At 42.0% G+C, this 19,940-nt stretch overlaps 1 protein-coding gene across 1 annotated transcript in view; it reads right to left on the bottom strand.

Annotated features, from left to right (window-relative positions):
- pola2 (polymerase (DNA directed), alpha 2) overlaps window positions 1-19,940 on the bottom strand; it is a 22,338-nt gene extending 2,398 nt beyond the window's left edge. Inside the window, exons 1-15 of the mRNA XM_061686761.1 lie at window positions 19,642-19,940; window positions 19,371-19,495; window positions 19,150-19,235; window positions 18,986-19,046; window positions 17,739-17,842; window positions 13,945-14,144; window positions 13,643-13,731; window positions 11,707-11,859; window positions 9,022-9,084; window positions 8,860-8,911; window positions 8,605-8,723; window positions 8,457-8,495; window positions 8,284-8,357; window positions 2,069-2,171; window positions 1,889-1,995 (exon numbers count right to left, since the gene is read on the bottom strand). Of these exons, the coding sequence (XP_061542745.1) occupies window positions 1,889-1,995; window positions 2,069-2,171; window positions 8,284-8,357; window positions 8,457-8,495; window positions 8,605-8,723; window positions 8,860-8,911; window positions 9,022-9,084; window positions 11,707-11,859; window positions 13,643-13,731; window positions 13,945-14,144; window positions 17,739-17,842; window positions 18,986-19,046; window positions 19,150-19,235; window positions 19,371-19,495; window positions 19,642-19,726 (1,460 nt within the window). The 5' untranslated portion in view covers window positions 19,727-19,940. The remainder of the gene's footprint in view (window positions 1-1,888; window positions 1,996-2,068; window positions 2,172-8,283; window positions 8,358-8,456; window positions 8,496-8,604; window positions 8,724-8,859; window positions 8,912-9,021; window positions 9,085-11,706; window positions 11,860-13,642; window positions 13,732-13,944; window positions 14,145-17,738; window positions 17,843-18,985; window positions 19,047-19,149; window positions 19,236-19,370; window positions 19,496-19,641) is intronic.

The raw sequence follows: 19,940 nt of genomic DNA, 5'->3' as shown, positions 1-19,940 counted from the left end.
GGACACATGTCAGAGTAGGGTTGCATGATTATGGCCAAAATGATGATCACGATTGTCTTGATCAATACTGTAATCACAATTATTAGTTACGATTATTCCTCATGTTGGGGAAAACATCAATATTTGTATTGCACTATACAACAAAAATATTCAACAGTTTTCAGTGCAAAATTAATCTTTCAATAATAATTAATGATAGATAAAAAAAATATAATGTACCCATCCATCCATTTTCCAAACCGCTTATCCTCACTAGGGTTGCGGGCGTGCTGGAGCCTATCCCAGCTGACTCTGGGCGAGAGGCGGGGTACACCCTGAACTGGTCGCCAGCCACTCGCAGGGCACATACAAACAAACAACCATTCGCATTCACGGCTCAGACGATGGATGGATAGTTTGTTGTTCATACAGTGTAGGTAATGCCGCTTTGAAGAAATAATTGCACGAGGGGAATCACATATTGCATGATATTGCAGGCACAGGGAACATGCAATCTCCTGACAGGCGAGGCCGGATTTGAACCCGGGTCCTCAGCACTGTGAGGCAGATGTGCTAACCAGTCGCCCGTCGTGCCACCCAACAACCAGATTTTTATTTAAACTTTAACCACATAAAAGACCATTTAAAACAGAACAGCTCTCTTGCAATGGTGACATGAGCAAGAAGGCAGCAAGTTAGGCGCCAAGTCCAAGTCAATCACATTCAAGTTTACTCCCCTCTCAAAAAGGTACAAAAATAAATCAGTTGAGTTGTCCAAATTCTAGGTCACATTAATGGTGGAAAAAGTTTTACATTTATCTTGGTCATATTCTTTTACAACACAAAAACCAGGCATTTGAACAGGGGTGTGTATACTTTTTATATCCACTGCAACCTTTTTCTTGTAATCTGCCTGGTGAGCCTACAGTATTGTGCTGTTTAACAAGTATAAACAATATAGTTTCAGACCATTTCTTGGAGTTGAATTTGCCTTATTTTTTTTTAATTTTACAAAGATTTTATTTTAAAGATTCTATTTATGTTTTAGATTGACATCGTTCAGCAATATCTGAAATTGCACATTCATATTTTTAGTTATTTTTATTTTATGTTCATGATTTGATTTAAAAACTTTCTTACTCAAGTAATTATTTGGAGGACTATTTTTGACTTTTACTTTAGTCATATCATTCTAAAGTAACGGTACTCTTACCAGAGTACAATATTCGTTTACTCGACTCACCTCTGGTTGTGTTACCTTAACCTTGTGGGTCTGCACTCTTCACATATGACTTCTTGTTTAACGTAACTTGCCCTGAATTGCCCTGTTTCTGTACTTACTTCTGTCGGCATGACTTGCTCCACTGAGTGACTGAGGCTGAGCTCGCCTGCCGCTGCAGGATATACCAGGCGCCACTCGCTTGTTATCCCCTGATGGTTGGCTGACTCATATGCAACGGTGCCCGCATTTTAAATCCCAAAAATTGTCCAGTCCTATATCACATTTTTGTGAATTCGCAGACTCGTGAGAGTGAAATAACGTATACAAGGCGGCCCCCATAGGCGAGTTGATGCAATGTTATAAATGTGTTTTTTAAAATGAATACTTAATGGATTAAATAAACACCATCAGATAAATAAAATATCCACATTTAAAATATGACAGAACATTTTGACATCTTGGGTTTAGTACCCTTAAATACTGTTCTATCCTCATTGCATTCTGCTATGGAGGCAGCCATGGATGAGTACCTAAAGCAGTGTGCAGTACACACACAGGTTTTTTTAACATCAGTGATTTTTGAAATGTGAGAGACCCCACATATGACAAAGAAAAGGAATCTGTGTGCTTTCTGCTCTAAAATGCTACTAATTTTTCACGTGACGTATGAGACAACTTCCTCCTCACCAGCTGATCTCCTCCGCCCCCAAGTGGAACAGGATGTCAGTGGAGGTCAAGCCAAAGGTCACACCATCAATCAGCAGGGTGCAGGGGTCAGGAACTAGGGTCACACGCTGCAGGGATTAAACATTATTTTAGGTTTGTCAGTCCAACAAAGTTGACATTTCTTACAGGTAAGTGTCTGACTGGGTTCTTGCTGAGGCTCGGCAGGATGAAGGGGGGCTGCGGGTAGATGTAATGATGGTGGATGTCTCTCTGGGAGGGAACAAACACCAGGCGACAACCGACACTGCCAAAAAGAAGGGGGAAAAAATGCATAGATCGGGAAGTTTTGCTTGAAAACGTAATGCTAATTAGGACCACACAACTTGATAATATTTTGACATATACAGTATTTAGGGTTAGGGCTGGGCGATTAATTGAAAAATTAAAAAAAATAATCAATGTGCCCGACTCCCTCTGCAGGTAGGTCACTGACTTCCTAACGGACCGGAAGCAGCATGTGCTGCTAGGGGGGACTGTCTCGGACACTGACCATCACCACGGGACCTTGAGGCTGTATACTTCCCCCCCCCCCTGTCGGTTCTCCCTGTACACCAACTGCTGCACATCCAGCCATCAGTCTGTAAAACTGAAACTTTCACACCACTGTAGCGGACATGCCACCCGGCACCCCAGTCTCGCACGACCACCGCTGGAGGTAGACTCTAACTCCAGAGTCACACGCAGACTCTATAAACAGATTAACACAATAAACTATCTTCAACACGACACAGACATTTGCTTTGCCATGCCGATACTAAGTGAATCACGTCTGCCCGGGACTTCAAAGGGGAGAACCAAGGATGCTGGGACAGATGGGGGTTCATAAGACAGTCTGTGACTCGACTAGGAGTCAATATTTTAAGAACTTTACATGAACGCCACTATAGTGACTGTATTGCTGCAAACTTGAATGTCTAATGTCAAATCTGTTCACTGAACCAGATGGAATCTCTCACCCCACGCCACAAATGTCACATGGAAAATAGTAATGTTCCCCACACCACATAACATATAAAACATTCATTACAGGTATGAAAGAGGATGAGCGTGGAACAATGCAGGGTGGGAAAATGATCTCGTTATCTTAAATCCAATAATTAATATTTCATTCCACCGGTTTTAAACCACAAAATAATCCTAGAATGGAAAAGTAACGCCAAAAGGCAGTCCAGCCTCTCTGTGTTCGCGAAGGTGGTAGAGCGGGGGGGTCAAACCCCCCCTTTTGACCCGCTCCGGCCATAAAAGGGGCCGAAGCTGAGAAGAGTTTACAAGTTTTGGGAGTCTTGGTGCAGAAACCTTTTTGGTCACCCCGACCAACTCGCCGACGACGGAACCAGGCACGATTGCCCACCTCACCTGAGGTGGCAAGGACACATTGGGTGATACCCGGCTGCAGCTTCCTGGAAGCGCTCCGAGCTACCCTGATTGGGGGCCCGAACTCAGTCTGAGGGAACGGAGGCGGACGCAACGCACCCGCTCCGAACATCACCCGAGAGACATCCTGCCTGTGAACTCGTCGGCCTCCTGTTTTTCCTCCCTCCCTTCAGTCGAATCCACCTGCTCACGGAGCGGACTGGGCCGGCCGAACACTCTGGAGCCTGACTCGCCTGCCTCAAACGTGTTCCAGACACGCAAGTCCAACATTGCGGTCTACTAAAAGTACGGATTAGTGCATATTTGGGTTTATATTAACGAGACCAGGAGTCCTCAGCGATATGCATTCACTACACGCCCATTCTGCTGATGTCACATCACAAAGTAGATACCTTGTTTGTCTGTTTTATTCTGTAGAAACCTTTTTTCATTATTACATTTTCTATAAAATTCACCCCGTGCATTGATTATGTGTGTGTTTGGGCTCGGACCGAAACCTCTAGAAAGTCTAGAACTCAATTCCTAGAATGTAGCCACCTTCCGATAACAGACTGATTATAAAGGTTTGTCGTCTTTTCGCCTCAAGTTAAACTTGTAAAAATATCAGAATCAGAATCAGAAACATCTTTATTTGCCAAGTATGTCCAAAACACACAAGGAATTTGTCTCCGGTAGTTGGAGCCGCTCTAGTACAACAGACAGTCAATTTACAGAACACTTTGGGGACATAAAGACATTGACACAAAACAATTGTCCTCTAGCACTTAGAGCAGTTCGAACGACTAATATTGCAATAGTCCGGTGCAATGACCATTGTGCAAAGGGCGCTGAGACTTCAAGGAGTGTATGCGGTTTAAAGTGACGAGTAGTGCGATCATCTGGGAGAATGTTGGTTGAGCAAATGTTACAGATACTCCTCAATCAGTGTGCAAATGGAGCAGATGCTACTCTGGCATGAGTGGCCAGTATATGCAAATAGTGCAGCATGGTGAGACAACTACAGCGAGTGCACGAGTAATACGTAATTGGCCCCACAGAAATGTGGCAACGAACTCAAGTCAAAAAATTTCCAGCTTGTTGTAATGGAATTATAGGTTAGGTGTTTAAGAAGTTGATCGCAAGAGGGAAGAAGCTGTTGGAATGTCTACTAGTTCTAGTTTGCGTTGATCGGTAGCGCCTACCTGAGGGAAGGAGCTGGAAGAGCCGGTGACCGGGGTGCAGACGGTCCGAGAGGATTTTGCACGCCCTTGTCTTAGTTCTGGCAGCGTGCAAGTCCTCAATGGTGGGTAGGGGGGTACCAACAATCCTTTCAGCAGTTTTGATTGTCCGTTGCAGTCGGAGTTTGTCCTTTTTTGTAGCAGCACCAAACCAGACTGCGATGGAAGAACACAGGACTGATTCGATGACCGCTGTGTAGAACTGTCTCAGCAGCTCCGGTGGCAGGCCGTGCTTTCTCAGAAGCCGCAGGAAGTACATCCTCTGCTGGGCCTTTTTGAGGACGGAGTTGATGTTGGTCGCCCACTTCAGGTCCTGAGAGATTGTAATTCCCAGGAACTTGAAGGTCTCGACGGTTGACACAAGGCAGGTGGACAACGTGAGGGGCAGCTGTGGCGAAGGATGCCTCCTGAAGTCCACGATCATCTCTACCGTCTTGAGCGTGTTCAGCTCCAGGTTGTGTCGGCCGCACCACAGCTCCAGCCGGTCCGCTTCCTGTCGATATGCAGACTCGTCACAGTCCTTGATGAGTCCGATGACAGTGGTGTCATCTGCAAACTTCAGGAGCTTGACAGTCGGGTTCACTGGGGTTCAGTCGTTCGTGTAGACGTGATATGACGTGGTTCCTCTCATATCTACCAAATATCTTGATTTATAATGCTGTAATTTTAAATTACGATAACCCGGAAGTGACGCAGGCGCCGCTTCCAACTCATCGTTTTCTTCTAAATTACGCACAATTTGATGTCCCCCAATAAACGCTACACCACCCTTATCAGGCTTATCTTGGATGGTGATGACTCTGCCTACAGGAGGGAGGTGGACTGGCTGGTGTCCTGGTGCAACCGCAACAGCCCCACAGTGCCCTCTCACCCTCACAAACTCCTCGATCTCAGTGGACTCCTGCTTCCTCGACACCTAAGGTGGGAGCCGACCATGCAGCAGAGGACGTTCTTCCTACACAGCCATCATCGATCCATCCTCACCACCTCCATCACCATGTGGTACGCTGGTGCCACTACCAGGGACAGGCACAAACTGCAGTGGACTGTGTGTGCTGCTGAGAAGGTGATTAGCTCTAGGCTCCCATCCATTCAGGATCTCTGCGTCTCCAGGACACGGATGGGGGTGTGGAAGTCGGATTATGGCTGACCCTACTCACCCTGGACACAGCTTGTTCGACCCTATCCCCTCAGGCAGGAGGCTACAGTCCATTTGGACCAGAACCTTTTACCACCTGAACAGATTCCTCCCATCGGCCCTCAGAACACAACAGTGCCGTGAAAAATTATTAGCCCCCTTCTCAAATTCTTGTATTTTTACAAGTTGCTTCACTTTAATGTTTAAGAAAATCAAACAAATGTAAATATCAGTTTTTTGATCCATTGCACCCCTAACAAATGGAGAAAACATGGAACACGGATGAACCTTCCCAGGTGCAGCTGGCCAACAAAATTAGCCCAACAGGACAGCAACGACTCATCCGGGTGGTCACAAAGGAACCCAGGACATCTAAAGAACTGCAGGCCTCCCTTGGCTCACTTAAGGTCTGTGTTCATGACTCAACAATAAGGAAGAGACTGGGCAAAAATGGCAGAGTTCCACGGCCAAAAGCACTGCTGACCAAAAAGGACAAAGGGTTGTCTTACTCTTGCAAAAAACATTTGAATGATTCCCAAGACTGAGAATATTCTATGGATTGATAAAACGAAAGTTTAACTTTTTGGAAGGTGTGTGTGTGTCATTACATCTGCCATAAATGTAACAGCATTTCAGAAAAAGAACATCATACCAACAGTAAAGTGTGATGGTCTGGTGCTGCTTGCTCCTTCAGGAAATGGACGACTTGCTGTGATTGATGGAACCATGAATTCTCCTCTTTACCAGAAAATCCTGAAGGAGAATGTTCAGTTTTTGTGACCTCAGGCTGAAGTGTACTTGGGTTCTACAGCAGGACAACGATCCAAAACACACCAGCAAGTCAACTTCTGAATGGATTAAAAAAAAAAAAAAAAAAAAAAAAAAAAAAAAAAACATAATGAAGGGTTTGGAGTGGCCTAGTTAAAGTCTGGACTTGAATCTGATTGAAATGCTGACACATTACCTTAAAAAGGCCGTTCATGCTCCAAAACTCTCCACTGGTGCTGAATTAAAAATAATTCTACAAGGAAAAGGCGGCCAAAATATCTCCACAGAGATGTGAAAGACTAATTTCCAGTTATAGAAAAAACTTGATTTCAGTTGTTGCTGCTGAGGGTGGCCCAACCAGTTATTAGATTAAAGTAGCCATCAGCACACAGCGCCAGGTAGCTTAGAAGTTTTTTTTCCCTTAGTAAGTAAAATCACCATTGGAAAACTGATTTTTTTATGTTTACTTGGGTTATCTTTGTCTGATATTTACATTTGTTTGATGATCCTACACATTAAAGTGGGGAAATTATGGAAAAAAATAAAATTGAGAATGGGGGCCAATACTTGTTCACGGCACTGTAAATAAGCCAGTATTTAAACATTAAACATTTTGCATATGGTTTTCTTCTTAGTCTATTGATATTTCTTATTTTTATTATTATTACCATATATGATTCATGTTCCACCATCGGACCGAGAAAAAGTTGTAGTTGTGAATGTATAGTGGTGGAAATAATTATTTGATCCCAAACTGATTTTTTAAGTTCACCCTCTTGACAAACACATTAGCGGTCTATAATTTTAATGGTAAGTGTATGTGAACAGTGAGAGACAGAATATTAAAAAGAAAATCTAGAAAATCACATTTAAAAAGAAAAAAAAAATAAAAAAAAATATCTGCATTTCATTGAGTGAAATAAGTACTGTATTTGAATCCCTACCTAGAATAAAGACTTTTGGCTCCCACAGAATAGTCTTCTCACTTTAAGACAGTACTACTAATCTTAACTTGTTAGCTGTATGAAAGACACCTGTCCACAGAATCAATCAATCAGAAACCAACCTCTACATCATGGCAAGACCAAAGAACTTTCTAAGGACATCAGGGACAAGATTGTAGACCTGCACAAGTCCTGGGTAACAACCTCCTTCTCTCAGCCAGAAAATCTATGGATGGGGCTTCCAGCAGTACAATGACCCAAAGCAGATAGCCAAAGAAATGAAAGACTGGCTAATGAAGATGCACATTAAGGTCATGGAGTGGCCTAGCCAGTCTCCAGACCTAAATCCCATAGAAAGTCTGTGGAGGGTGCTGTAGCTTTGAGTTGCCAGGACACAGCCTTAGGGGTTTGGATAGGATCTGCAAAGTGGTCCAAAATTCCACCCAAGATGTGTAAAAACCTGGTGATCAACTACAAGAAAGGTCTGACCTCTGCACTGGCCAACAAGGGGTTCTCCACCAAGTCCCAAGTAATGTTTTGATAGGGGTGGTCAAATACTTAATTCCCTCAATGAATTGCAAAATAATTGGAATCTTTTGTTTTCTGTGATATTTTAGATTTTCATTTTGATATTCTCGCCGTTAAAATACACCTACCATTAAAATTATAGACTGTTCATGTCAATGTCAGTGGGTAAACTTACAAAATCAGCGTGGGATGAAATAATTATTTCCTCTACTGAACCTTTCACTGACAATGGCAATAAAATCGATTCTGGACTCACATTCATGAGGCAGATGCACAAACCACAAGACCACTGTGCTGCCTGGCGGCACTTCAACAAGATATTTTAAAGGTAATGAATTCTATATTAAAAGTTTCTGATGTTGAGTGTGAATGGATGAAGAAACATACGATTTTGTGCCTTCCACGATGCTTTCGATGCATCTTGAGAAAATGGCTTCAAATGGCTCCATCACCTGGGATTTCTGTTTGGGGAAATGGAGATTTTTCTGTAACCAATGTATGCGGCCATGGTTTAAAATTTTCCTTTGAAGAGGAAAAATGACATCTAGTCACAAGCATACCTCAATTTGTTCATGTTTGGCGTCAACAAAAGGACCAAGCTGCAGAAAAAGGAATACATGCTCAATAAGCTCATAATTAACGTGAAAAGTGTACACTTTGTTGCTGGAAGATGTGCAAGCGCTGTAACTCGCATGAGAGCGATTTTACCAGTATGCACACGTCAGGACGATCCCTCCCAATGAGATGGATCAGGTCCAGAAGAGGTTCATAGTTCAGGCTGTCAGAAGGGGTGTAGGGCCCACAAGCCACCAGCACGTTGAGCAGCTCTGGAATTGCATGAGATCATGACAGGGAACTACAAATAAATATTTCGATTTTGATTTACAACCAGGGTGAAACTGCAAGTGACCAAGCTCCAATTACTCGACAAAGCAACCAATAACCTCTTGCATCTATTCTTACCTTCATCCAGCTCCATTTTCACTTTTGGTGAGTAGAAGGGAAGTTGGATTCCCTGGAAAAGAGAAAAACATCAGCATGATCCAAGCACGTTGATGGAGAGGAACTCTGGTTTCAAAACAATTCAGTTGATGTCTTTCATTCAAGGTTTTAACTCTAGCTGACCTCATATAGTTTAGAAACCACCAGTTTCCCTCCTGTTGTGTTCATCCCTTCCATTGCCACCACCTGTAGAACAGAAAAAGTTAAGAACACTCAGGAGTGTTTGGAAAGCTGTTTCCACCTAGCAGTCCGGTCCAGTTCAGCTCGCCTCGGGTTGGGCATCGAGAATCGAGAACCGGACTAACGTTCCAGTTCTCCCGGAATCGTTCACAGTTACTTTTCGTGCCAAAATGCTGAGTTCTGGTGTGTAGCTTTCAACTAAAACAGGAAGTTAAAACTTGCACATCGTTTGACTTGATAAAACAGTCCCAAATAACGATTCTAACAATGCTATATTTAACTTTTAGCTGAAACAATAAATATTAAGTCAACTGGGTTACTTCCACGCACATTGCCTTTTAATTCATAGGTTTGATATTGATACTGGTTATAAAGTGAAATGTTCATTTTAGTCTATGCTGCAGGCTGCTAAGAAAATGGATGTTCATAATTTGGACACCCTTTATTTAAACCATGCAAACCTTTTATGAACCTAAAAGAATCGGAATCAAATCTTTTGGAACCGGAATCGGTCAAGTTCAAAGATATCCAACCGTAAGCTCGCCATGTTATGGACAAACAAACCCTAACATGGTTTGTTTGTCCATTACGGGTTGTGCAGGCGGGATGCTGATAATTAGAGTCACTTCAAATGTTTAACATGCCAATGAATTTTACAAAGAGTCATGTACAGTACGTATAATAGTACAGATCAACATCAATAAACAAGCAAATTACAATCCTTTTTCCATTAATTTACTGTATTTATTTTTTCAACCTTCTCCATGATGAAGGATTTTCTTGAGCGACTCATCATCGCCACAAAAACAATCATGCCAGACACCATCTCAAAGCAAATTAGATACATAGGCTTGCCTTTAAATTTGTTGACCATGTAAACAGTTTCATATTCATATTCTTTTATATATATATATATATTTTATATTCTAATGCACAGGAGTCAAACTCAAGGCCCGGGGGGGCAGACCTGAGCTGCTGCATAATTTTATGTGGTCTGCCAAAGCAAATCATGTGTGCCAACCTCCATGATTTTGCTAAAATTTGCATACAAATTTAAAATTGTCATATGTAATAAATAACATTGAGATATAGCAAGCATTTGTTTTTCATTACCGAACCCATTTTTACAGTACCTCGTACAATAGTTGAACAAGCGATTGACGACTAATTTCAAAAACTTATCCATCAATTTGTTGAGTATATGTAATATGAGAAGCCAATTAAACATTTAGATGGTTTCACAGCCACAATGTCCCTCTGAGGGAAACCGTACCAACAATGTGGCCTGTGACGAACTGGTGGAAGTGCTACTCAGCGATGTTAGCCATCGAGTGGCGTATAGTGTTATTACAACTTCAAACTGATCAGGTATGGTAATGTTAAAAAATTAATCGAGGGGCCACATCGAGCGTGGCCCACAGGCAGCCAGATGCCCATCCATGAGCTAGAGAGTAGTTCAACACTATGTAACCTTATGGCAATGGCATCACGCATGGACGCAGCGGCTCAGTGCTCTTCATTTCATTGTATTGTATGGGAGTGTGTTGTATTGCTCCTTCTCCTGACCACTTTTTGCCAAGCGAACTACAGCTTCTCAGGATCTTAGCTGGCAGCGAGAGGAGTGTTTCAACCAAGTTTGTTTACTCCCAAAGATCCTGGTGTGCTAGCGAGGCTACGAAAGTAGCCAGCTAAACCTACGCTTCCCAACATTTTCTTCACCAGCTCCCTTGTCAACAAAAATCGACAAACGGAGGCTACAAGTTGCAACAAATAACTGTATTTTGTTGATCACTGAATCCTGGCTTCACTCATTGACTTTACCATCCAGCTGACAAGGGTACACTGCACAGCGCCACGATCAGACCATTGACTCCGGGTAGAGCAGAGAAGGGGGTCTGTGTGTGTGTTTATAAACAACGACTGGGGCACAAAAATATTTGTACAAATTCTACACGGACATCAAACAGGGCGATAGAGCTAAACGGCTACCAGCCAGTCGGACAACATATCCCTGTTTCTGATCCCAGAATACAACCCACTCAGGAAAATTCATCACCACAAAGACAGTTAAAACTTGGTCTGACGGAGTCTTTCAGCAGTTGCAGGACTGTTTCCGGAGGACTAATTGGGACATTTTTGAACACCCAGACCTGGAGGTGTACAGTGACAGCATAGTGTGTTACGTTAAGCACTCCATAGACATTGTCACGGTGGATGAACGCATTCGGGTCTATCCAAATCAGAAGCCCTGGATGACCAGGGAGGTCCAGAAACTGCTGAAGGAGAGAAACCCATTTAGTTATTTCTGCCGCTTTATATGCATATACATATACACATATGCGCATATATATTATATAAAACCACCCAGCCCTACACGTCTGATGTGCACATTTAAGGCAGTTAAAATTTCTATGAAAATTATATTTGTGAGAGCTCTCGGTCGGATGTTGGCTGAGTCTCCAGACCAGCTCCTTGGCAAACTCAAGTTACTTTAGGTGGGCCATATAACCTGCTGCACACAGTCTCAGCGCACAGGCAAAGGAGAAACCACCGCACAGTGTTTGCTCATCAATAATCACAATGATATGGAGGCAAAGTATTTAAAATACTGGGTTTGCTTGAACTAACCTGGCCAGGAAACAGAGAGTACTCCTGGAGCTCTGACAGGTCCACACGTACTTGCTGACCACCTTGCTCTGGTCCCGCTTCCAACAAAACAGACTGTGGGTTCAATTTGCCGTTACTGTCACAGCACACCTGCCCCAAAACTGATACACAGTCCTACGAAAAGAACAAGTACAACATGGGAGAACAGTGATGCAATAGTGGTTCAAAGACAATGCTTTGTTTTGACATGAACGGTTCTTAGTTGTTTTCTGTGGTATTGAACTGTTTAGCATCACATGATATATTTCCCCCCCCCAAAAAAATAGTTCTCATTCCCTTTTGAAGCAAGATTAGAGCTATATATGTATTTCTGATATCTCTATTAATGATGCAGTGAAGTTCAACATCACTGAGCATAATGTTTAAAACAGCATTTTTTATTTTCTTAGTCAGTTCATGAAATGTGTGTTCCTAATGAAGTGTCCAAAGAGTAGGTCTAGGCCTTATGACTGGAAAATGTATTGTGATATAAGTATTTCACATCAGTCAATATAAATAATTATAGATTTTTTTTCCTAATCAAAATAAGGACTTGGAGAAAAAAGGCTGAATATAGATACATTTTATTTTAAAATGTAATCTTTAACCTTCAAAAAGAGGTAAACAACTCTAATCCCTGATTGTTTTTATTTTATTTAAATAATCCATTTGGTATCTCGAGACCTGTCCAATTCTGGGGGGCACTACATCACCCGCAGACTCTACCAGATCTAGTGTCCCCCAGGACTGGAATGATCTTGTGATATCAAATGGATTCTTTTTTATCTTTTTTTTTTTTTTTTAATATAAATAAATATAAATAAATCAGGTAAATTTACAATTAAAAACTGAGATTTCACAGGACTCTTATTTTGAAACAACACTAGATCTGTATGGACCTTCTTTTGGTGGAGTCTTGGGGTGGTCTAGTGTCCCCCAGAACTGGTCTTGCGATTCCTGGCTCACATTGCTCAATACGCTCAAACTCGATTGGAAATATAAAAATAAACATGTACCGACTGACCCCCGCACATTAAGTGTTTGGATAGGTGCCTAAAACAGCGAGCCTTTATAAGAGTTTGGTGTGTACATACAGTATTATGTACTTTATCACATTTATTTAACAATAAAAATATAAGTGAATAGTTGGGAAGAAGCGGGTTGCTAAAGACAGAGTACATGCACGAGTGTGGATATTTTAAAAGAGGCTCTCACTCTCTCCCATTTATTCGAACGTACCCAGCTCAGAACGTACCGTGCGCATACCTTTTGGGCCCAAGCTTCACTTTTTCTTTTATCCACAGGCACATTAGAATTATAAATATTTGTAAGTATTGTTGTAAAACACAATATTTTATGGTTTATATACTACATTTATATGGCCTGAGGGCGGCGCAGTCGTTCAGTGTCTCGTTGCTTAAAAGCCGAAAATGTATTTTAAGTGTAAGTGAAAGCGTGTGCATTTTGATTGGCCGTAAAATGCAACGTTACGATGCCGTGTGTCAAATGTTGAATGTGACAAAATTGGTAAAACCAGTGGCAGACTGATCGGCCAATCATGGAAGCAGTTTCCAAAACCCATCCGCATACAGTATCCAATTGCTCAAAGTGCGTGGGCGCGTCGGCAAGACGGCAACTCTGAGTTGGATGACGTAACCAAATTTGCTTAGCCTAAAGCTTCTGTTGTAGCAGAATGCTTTTCTTCCGATATCGATCACATCCATCGCGATTTATCGCCCAGCCCTACTAAAGAGTAAAAATAAATACTGTACATTAGATGGTAAATTTGAGATTGGAGAGACAACCTTTGAGATTAAGTACAATAAATTCTAAGAAGACAACATAAAGTAAATATAAACATGTCATAACATGGGAAGAAATTGATTTTTCTCAACTGGTGTTCGTAACTATGCTGCACCTGCGCTGGCAGTGAGACGGGAGAAAACTCGTCAATGTTGAAGTGAGACTGGAGGTCTTCTCCTAGCTCCTCAATCTTCTCCGTCAACACTGAAGAAGAAACATGCAAACAAGAATAAATTATGAGTCTGTTGTTAAGATGTATGATGCTCTGCAAAGGTTACAAACCTACAATAACGCAACAAACCTACAAAGCAAGAACATTCTAAACAGTTCAACAAATACACGCTGACATTGTTCATATATAGACACACACACACACACACACAAAAGCAGGTTCTCATATCATTTTCCTTCCCTCACCATTCCGAATGTCCCGCAATCTCTGGAACATGTACTTGTAGCTGCAATGGAGGGAATCCTCTGGCCCTTCCAGCAACTCCAGTTGTACCACTGCACCAGGAGCCTTCCTGCCAGCCCAACGTGTACCCTGCACAGCCCCAAACGAGACCACCACCTCTCCTTTCCCTCCACGTTGGCTGTACTTCTGTGAGGGAGTCGGACTGTAGAGATGAGGGCAACAAGTAGATTTTTGTAGTAGGGCTCAAAGTTTACTTAACTTTAACATATTTGGTTGGCCGTAGCAAATTTGAGTTTGCCCCGTTTGGTCAAGTGCACTCAAATGTTTGCTATATCTCACGGTTCGATTTTATTACGGTGTTAATATCACGATATGATAATTAGTGCGATACTGTGGAAAAGTGCACGGTTTTCCAGGAAGGTTGATGGTAAAGGTGGGGCGAAGAGGTGAAAGCAGGAAAAATAATGGTAATGGTAAGTACAGCATCTTTTATTTTATTTGAATGTATTTTAGCTTCTTTATTCGAAGTGTCCCCTCCTTGAGCCTTCACCTTATCGTGGTGGAGGGGTTTGTGTGTCCCAATGATCCTAGGAGCTAAGTTGTCTGGAGCTTTATGCCCCTGGCAGAGTCACCCATGACAAACAGGTCCTAGGTGAGGGACCAGACAAACCACGGCTCAAACACCCCTTATGTTGACGACAAACGATGATAATAATGTGCCTCAAGTAAAAGTATTTTATTCAATTGTAGTACATTCATATTGTTAAAGTAGCTTTAACCAATTCGTTAATAATACATGGATCAGATTTTCCTCATAACTACTGTTATTGATTATTGTTCTGTGTTTGAGTAGCATCACTTGATCAAGCCTTTTCTAACATTCCATACTACTCAGTGAAGTATTAGGGTTCGACACAAACGGTGGTCGGGGGCCACTACGCCAATGTGTCAGGCCACCACCTAAGTACAGACACTGGCCCACTCGGGCCAGTACAACTTTCTAAGTCACCGAAGAGTTCGCCTGCAAAAAAATGGACCACAACTGCATTTTCTGTGTCAGTCTGAAATTCGTTTATCACCGAAACATCCCATCCAAGACAGGATGTTGTTAAGATGCAAGGAGAAACCGCGACCAGCACCACCTGACTCCAAAAATGCGCATAAATTCCAGTTAGCCTCAAAACGATAACCAAACCTAAGCCGCTAGCCTCATACAGCAGCTCGTACTTTGCAGTCTGTAGAATGTTAATCTGCCATCCCTGAGCGTGCTTTAAGATGTTTATTGACACCTCAGTTGGCGTTTACTGTAAATTAACTACCATCCATCCATCCATCCATCCATTTTCTGAGCCGCTTCTCCTCACTAGGGTCGCGGGCGTGCGTGAGCCTATCCCAGCTGTCATCGGGCAGGAGGCGGGGTACACCCTGAACTGGTTGCCAGCCAATCGCAGGGCACATACAAACAAACAAACAAACAAACAACCATCCGCACTCACATTCACACCTACGGGCAATTTAGAGTCTCCAATTCATGCATGTTTTTGGGATGTGGGAGGAAACCGGAGTGCCCGGAGAAAACCCACGGAGGCACGGGGAGAACATGCAAACTCCACACAGGCGGGGCCGGGGATTGAACCCGGGTCCTCAGAACTGTGAGGCTGACGCTCTAACCAGTCGTCCACCATGCCGCCTAAATTAACTACCCTTATTTTATATTTAAATACAAAACATCGTTATAGGAATCGCCAGATTAATGCTAACAGTCAAGGGAAAACCCTATTGACAGGCTAGCTAATATTAGCATTTGGTCACAGGAGAGATTTACCTTCAAATAAATATTCACACACAAACACCATAGTAACACATATAGACTGGTAATACACGGTGATTGAAAAGTAACTCCCTATTTTTAAGTACTTGTAATTTATTTCTGAACTATAATTCTTACAAGAAATTAACATGAGAAGAAAGTGTATTGCATGGAGTTTTATTTAAAATTTTATATGGGCGCCAGCATTAGCCACCGGTTTCTCAAGCCGCCTGGGAACCGCATTACCTGATTTCACAAAGAACTCTTGTGTGGTGGAAGACATAACTTCTCGTATTTGCCCTTCAAGTTATTCCAAAGTCATTGGTTTGGTAGAATAGACTTGCTCCTTTAATCATGGAACATACACAAAAAAAATTTGAAAAATATTACATTTGAAAAAATAAGTATTTTAAAATAGGGAGTTACTTTTCAATAACACTGTATAACAATAAAAACAGGTATATAATCTTCCTAATCTGTGAAGAACAAGTTCATTAACGTTATGGCGTGACTTTCTTCTACTTTTTTTTTTTTTTTTTTTTTTTTTTTTTTTTAAATCTGATAGTAAATGAGTAGCCCAATGCACGCATCACACCACGCTGCCCCTAAGAGGCCAAGGTGCACACAGCAGGAATAGCAGATACAGTTATTGACTGCATAAAAAGACATGCTTTTTCCTGACTGTGACATGAAATCAGACTAAACTTTTTCTGTTTTAGGTCAATTAGGATTACCATAATTATTTCTATTTGCTAAATGCCAGAATAATGAGAGGAATTTTTTAGACAACTATAATAAACAATATCCATCCATCAATTTTCCGCTTATCCTCACTAGGGTCAAGGGCGTGCTGGAGCCTAGCTGACTCTGGGAGAGAGGCGGGGTACAGCCTGAACTGGTTTTCAGCCAATTGCAGGGCACATATTGAGAAAGAACCATTCACACCGACGGGCAATTAGGAGTTTTCAATTAACCTACAATGGATGTTTTTGGGATGTGGGAGGAAACCAAGTACCCGGGGAAAACCCATGCAGGCACGGCAAGAACATGCAAACTCCACACAGGGGAGGCCAGATTTGAACCAGAGACCTCAGACATGGCGAAAAGCATTGCCACGTTTTTAGCCATGACTGCATTTATTTTTCTTTGGGTTTTTTTCAATTTCTATTATTTTGATAAATTATTATTTCACTTGTTAATGCAGCCCTATGGGGGGGCACAAGCCAGTACAAGCTGTAGGCCGGTCCCAAGCCCGGATAAATGCAGAGGGTTGCGTCAGTAAGGGCATCCGGCTTAAAACTTTGCCAAACATATATCAGCGCTCCTCCAAAGAAGCTACTGTGGGTCGAAGAAGAAGAGGTGGAAAGCGGGACCCTGCACCCTTCAAGACCATCAGTAACCTGGCCCTGCCCTATCTTGCTGACCTCCTTCACATTGCCATACCCTCCTGCTCTCTGAGACCCTTCTGTTCACCATGGGGGTACAGCCTTCAGCCGCTCTGCCCCCCGTCTTTGGAACTCACTACCACCTGACCTCCAAAACATAGGCTCATTAACCCTCTTTAAAGCCATAATCAAGACACACCTACTCCGGACTGCCTACTCCCTGACATTTTCCATATCATTCCAAATTTTAATTGACGCTTTATGGTCTGTTATTTTTCTTGTATTGCTTGATTTCTTTTAACTATGTTAAAAGAAACCACCTTGAGTGGATTGAAAGGCACCTTTTTCATAAAATGAATTATTATGATTATTATCTTTACTATTAGCAGAGGGAGAAGAAACAAAAGGAAAACAACAAAACTTTCCAGACACATATCTTGCGGTTTATCCCCATCTAACAAGTGAACTGTTCAGTCAGGTATGTTGGGGTGGGGTTAGTAGTACATAACTAATAATGTAAACATTATCACTCATTTCAAGCGTCCTATCACTCCGTTGTTCAAAACCTTTTGAATGTGGATGAAGGTTTATGGCAGAATACCTGGGAGAAAAGCAGGCAGGAGACAGCAGGAATCCGGGACTGGCTAATAAGGTCCTCTTTGAGTGAGGGTTTTCTGGAGTGGTTAGCACTCGTTTCTGGGAGCCCTGCACAAATGCACAAGAATACAAACGGTACAAAGTAGACATCTACATTCCCTTCCAGAAGGACTGGAACAGCAAGGTCAATTCCTTTGTTTTTGTTGTATACTGAAGACATTTGGGTTTCAGACCATAGATGAATACGAGACAAGAGTTCAGAATTCCAGCTTTTATTTCATGGTATTTACAAGACTTTACACCGATCTGCTCGGCTTGATCGGTATCGCCTGATAATTACCCTTTTATGCCGATCGGCTTTAATGTCACAATTCGCCGAGCCGATCAATGCTCCGCAAAAGACATTTACTCCGCGTCACCATAGCGTACAGTATATTTCAATTCAAAAGCTAGTTTATTTTTAGCCTTAGTCTTTTGAAATACACTGAAAGTTGAATTTGCAACTGAATGTTGAAATATACACTAAATGTTGAATTTGCAACTGAATACATTGAAGATTTGACACAGAGTTGGATTTGCACTGGAATGTTGAATTGAATGTAGAATTTGTGAAGCTGAAAAGTACATTGAATATTTTGATTGTAAAAAAAATTTTTAGTAATTCAGATTTAAATCTGATGACATGGATTTAGTTCCATAGTTATATTACCTGTTTGTATCCGTTTATAGAGCATTTGAATACCAATAAGCCACATAAGTGCTGAGAGTACAGTGCCAATTTTTGTTAGCTCGTCAATTATGTTTTCTCATTCACTGTGTGTTCGCTTTGAGCCAGCGATTTTTGTGAATAAACACGAAGAAAGACATTAAGTCTGTGATGTAGTTTGCCATTGAAGTTGTAATTCTTTTGCTATGTCTGTTTAGTTTTACAGTGAACGTCAACTGGAGCGTCAATAAATGACTTTAAGTAAGCAACATTCACGCTTACTCCTTAGCACCTTAACATCCTGTTATTATGATCATGTGGGCTCTGCTGGATAGAAGTGCTGGAGCAGAGCATGGCTTGGACTGCTTGTATCAGAGTGATCAAATCTGACATTTTGGATACAGTCCGATTGTTTTATTTATTTTATTTTTTTGCTGACATCGGAACGATTTCCGATCACAAAGAACGGATGGGGACTCCCCTATTGAGAACCACTGATGTAGGGACTAGATCCAGTTTACTTGCAAACTAAAGTGACAACTAACCTTTGCAGGAGTAGAGTAGCAGTCCAGTAGATTATCCTCGTCGTCTTCTTCACTCTTTATTCTGAGGGTACAATAAATCAAGGTCTGTGATGTGATGCAATGGCCTTTACCAGTCCATCCAAACATTAGCGTTTGATGGGATGCGTTTCTTTCAAGAAGGATACATGTCCTGTATCGTCTGAATGTCTCTCGGTCTATTTCGCTCTTCTCTTTTGAAGCTTTGTTTGGATCTATTCCTCTTGCTTAACACCTGCCAAGAGAACGAACTTTGCAACATCAACCTAATAAAGTTGCACTTTCAGACAAGAATTATAAGACAAAAGACAAGCATTATTTACAGACTATATATATATATATAATAAAATTAGTTCAGTGTCGCAATTACCTCGTGTTCAAATTGTTCCAGGCTGTCCACAGAGAGCACCAGTCCATTTTTTGTGGTGCTGTATGCAACCCACTCCAAAACCCACTCGTCTGCTTGCATCCTGTTGCAAATACATTGCTCCACCACTGAGGGATACAAGAGACATGATGGTACACACAGGAACACACTGAAAAGTATAGTCAATGGGAAATGCCAAACAACAATAATACGGCACAACAAAAGGTCTTGGGACGCAACGTAAGCAGCGGAGAAGCAGAAGTAGGCTACTTACTTTTGTCCAAGGCGGAGTCATCTTCGCAAGCAATGCAGAACATTTCGAGTTCTGATTTCAAGCCTTCTGTTGTTACCGATGACATTGTTCTCCGTTCTTAAATGACTTATCTGCGAGGGTGGGGACGGACACCGAACGCAAAGTACAATTCGAGGTGCTGCTAGCACTGGTTCAAGTTTTGGAAATAGACCCTTCTAAATAAATAGTTATATTTATTAGCTCCGAGGGCAGCCGCCATTAGCAGATTTGGTTAACATTCGAGCCGCGACAGCAAGCTTCATTTTGCCGCGAAAATCTGC

The sequence above is a fragment of the Phycodurus eques genome, chromosome 9 (genome assembly GCF_024500275.1).
Source record: "Phycodurus eques isolate BA_2022a chromosome 9, UOR_Pequ_1.1, whole genome shotgun sequence".
In the NCBI taxonomy this organism is placed as follows: Eukaryota; Metazoa; Chordata; class Actinopteri; order Syngnathiformes; family Syngnathidae; genus Phycodurus; species Phycodurus eques.
The sequence above is the reverse complement of the archived record's forward strand: the minus strand, read 5'-3'. Positions and strand labels throughout refer to the sequence as shown.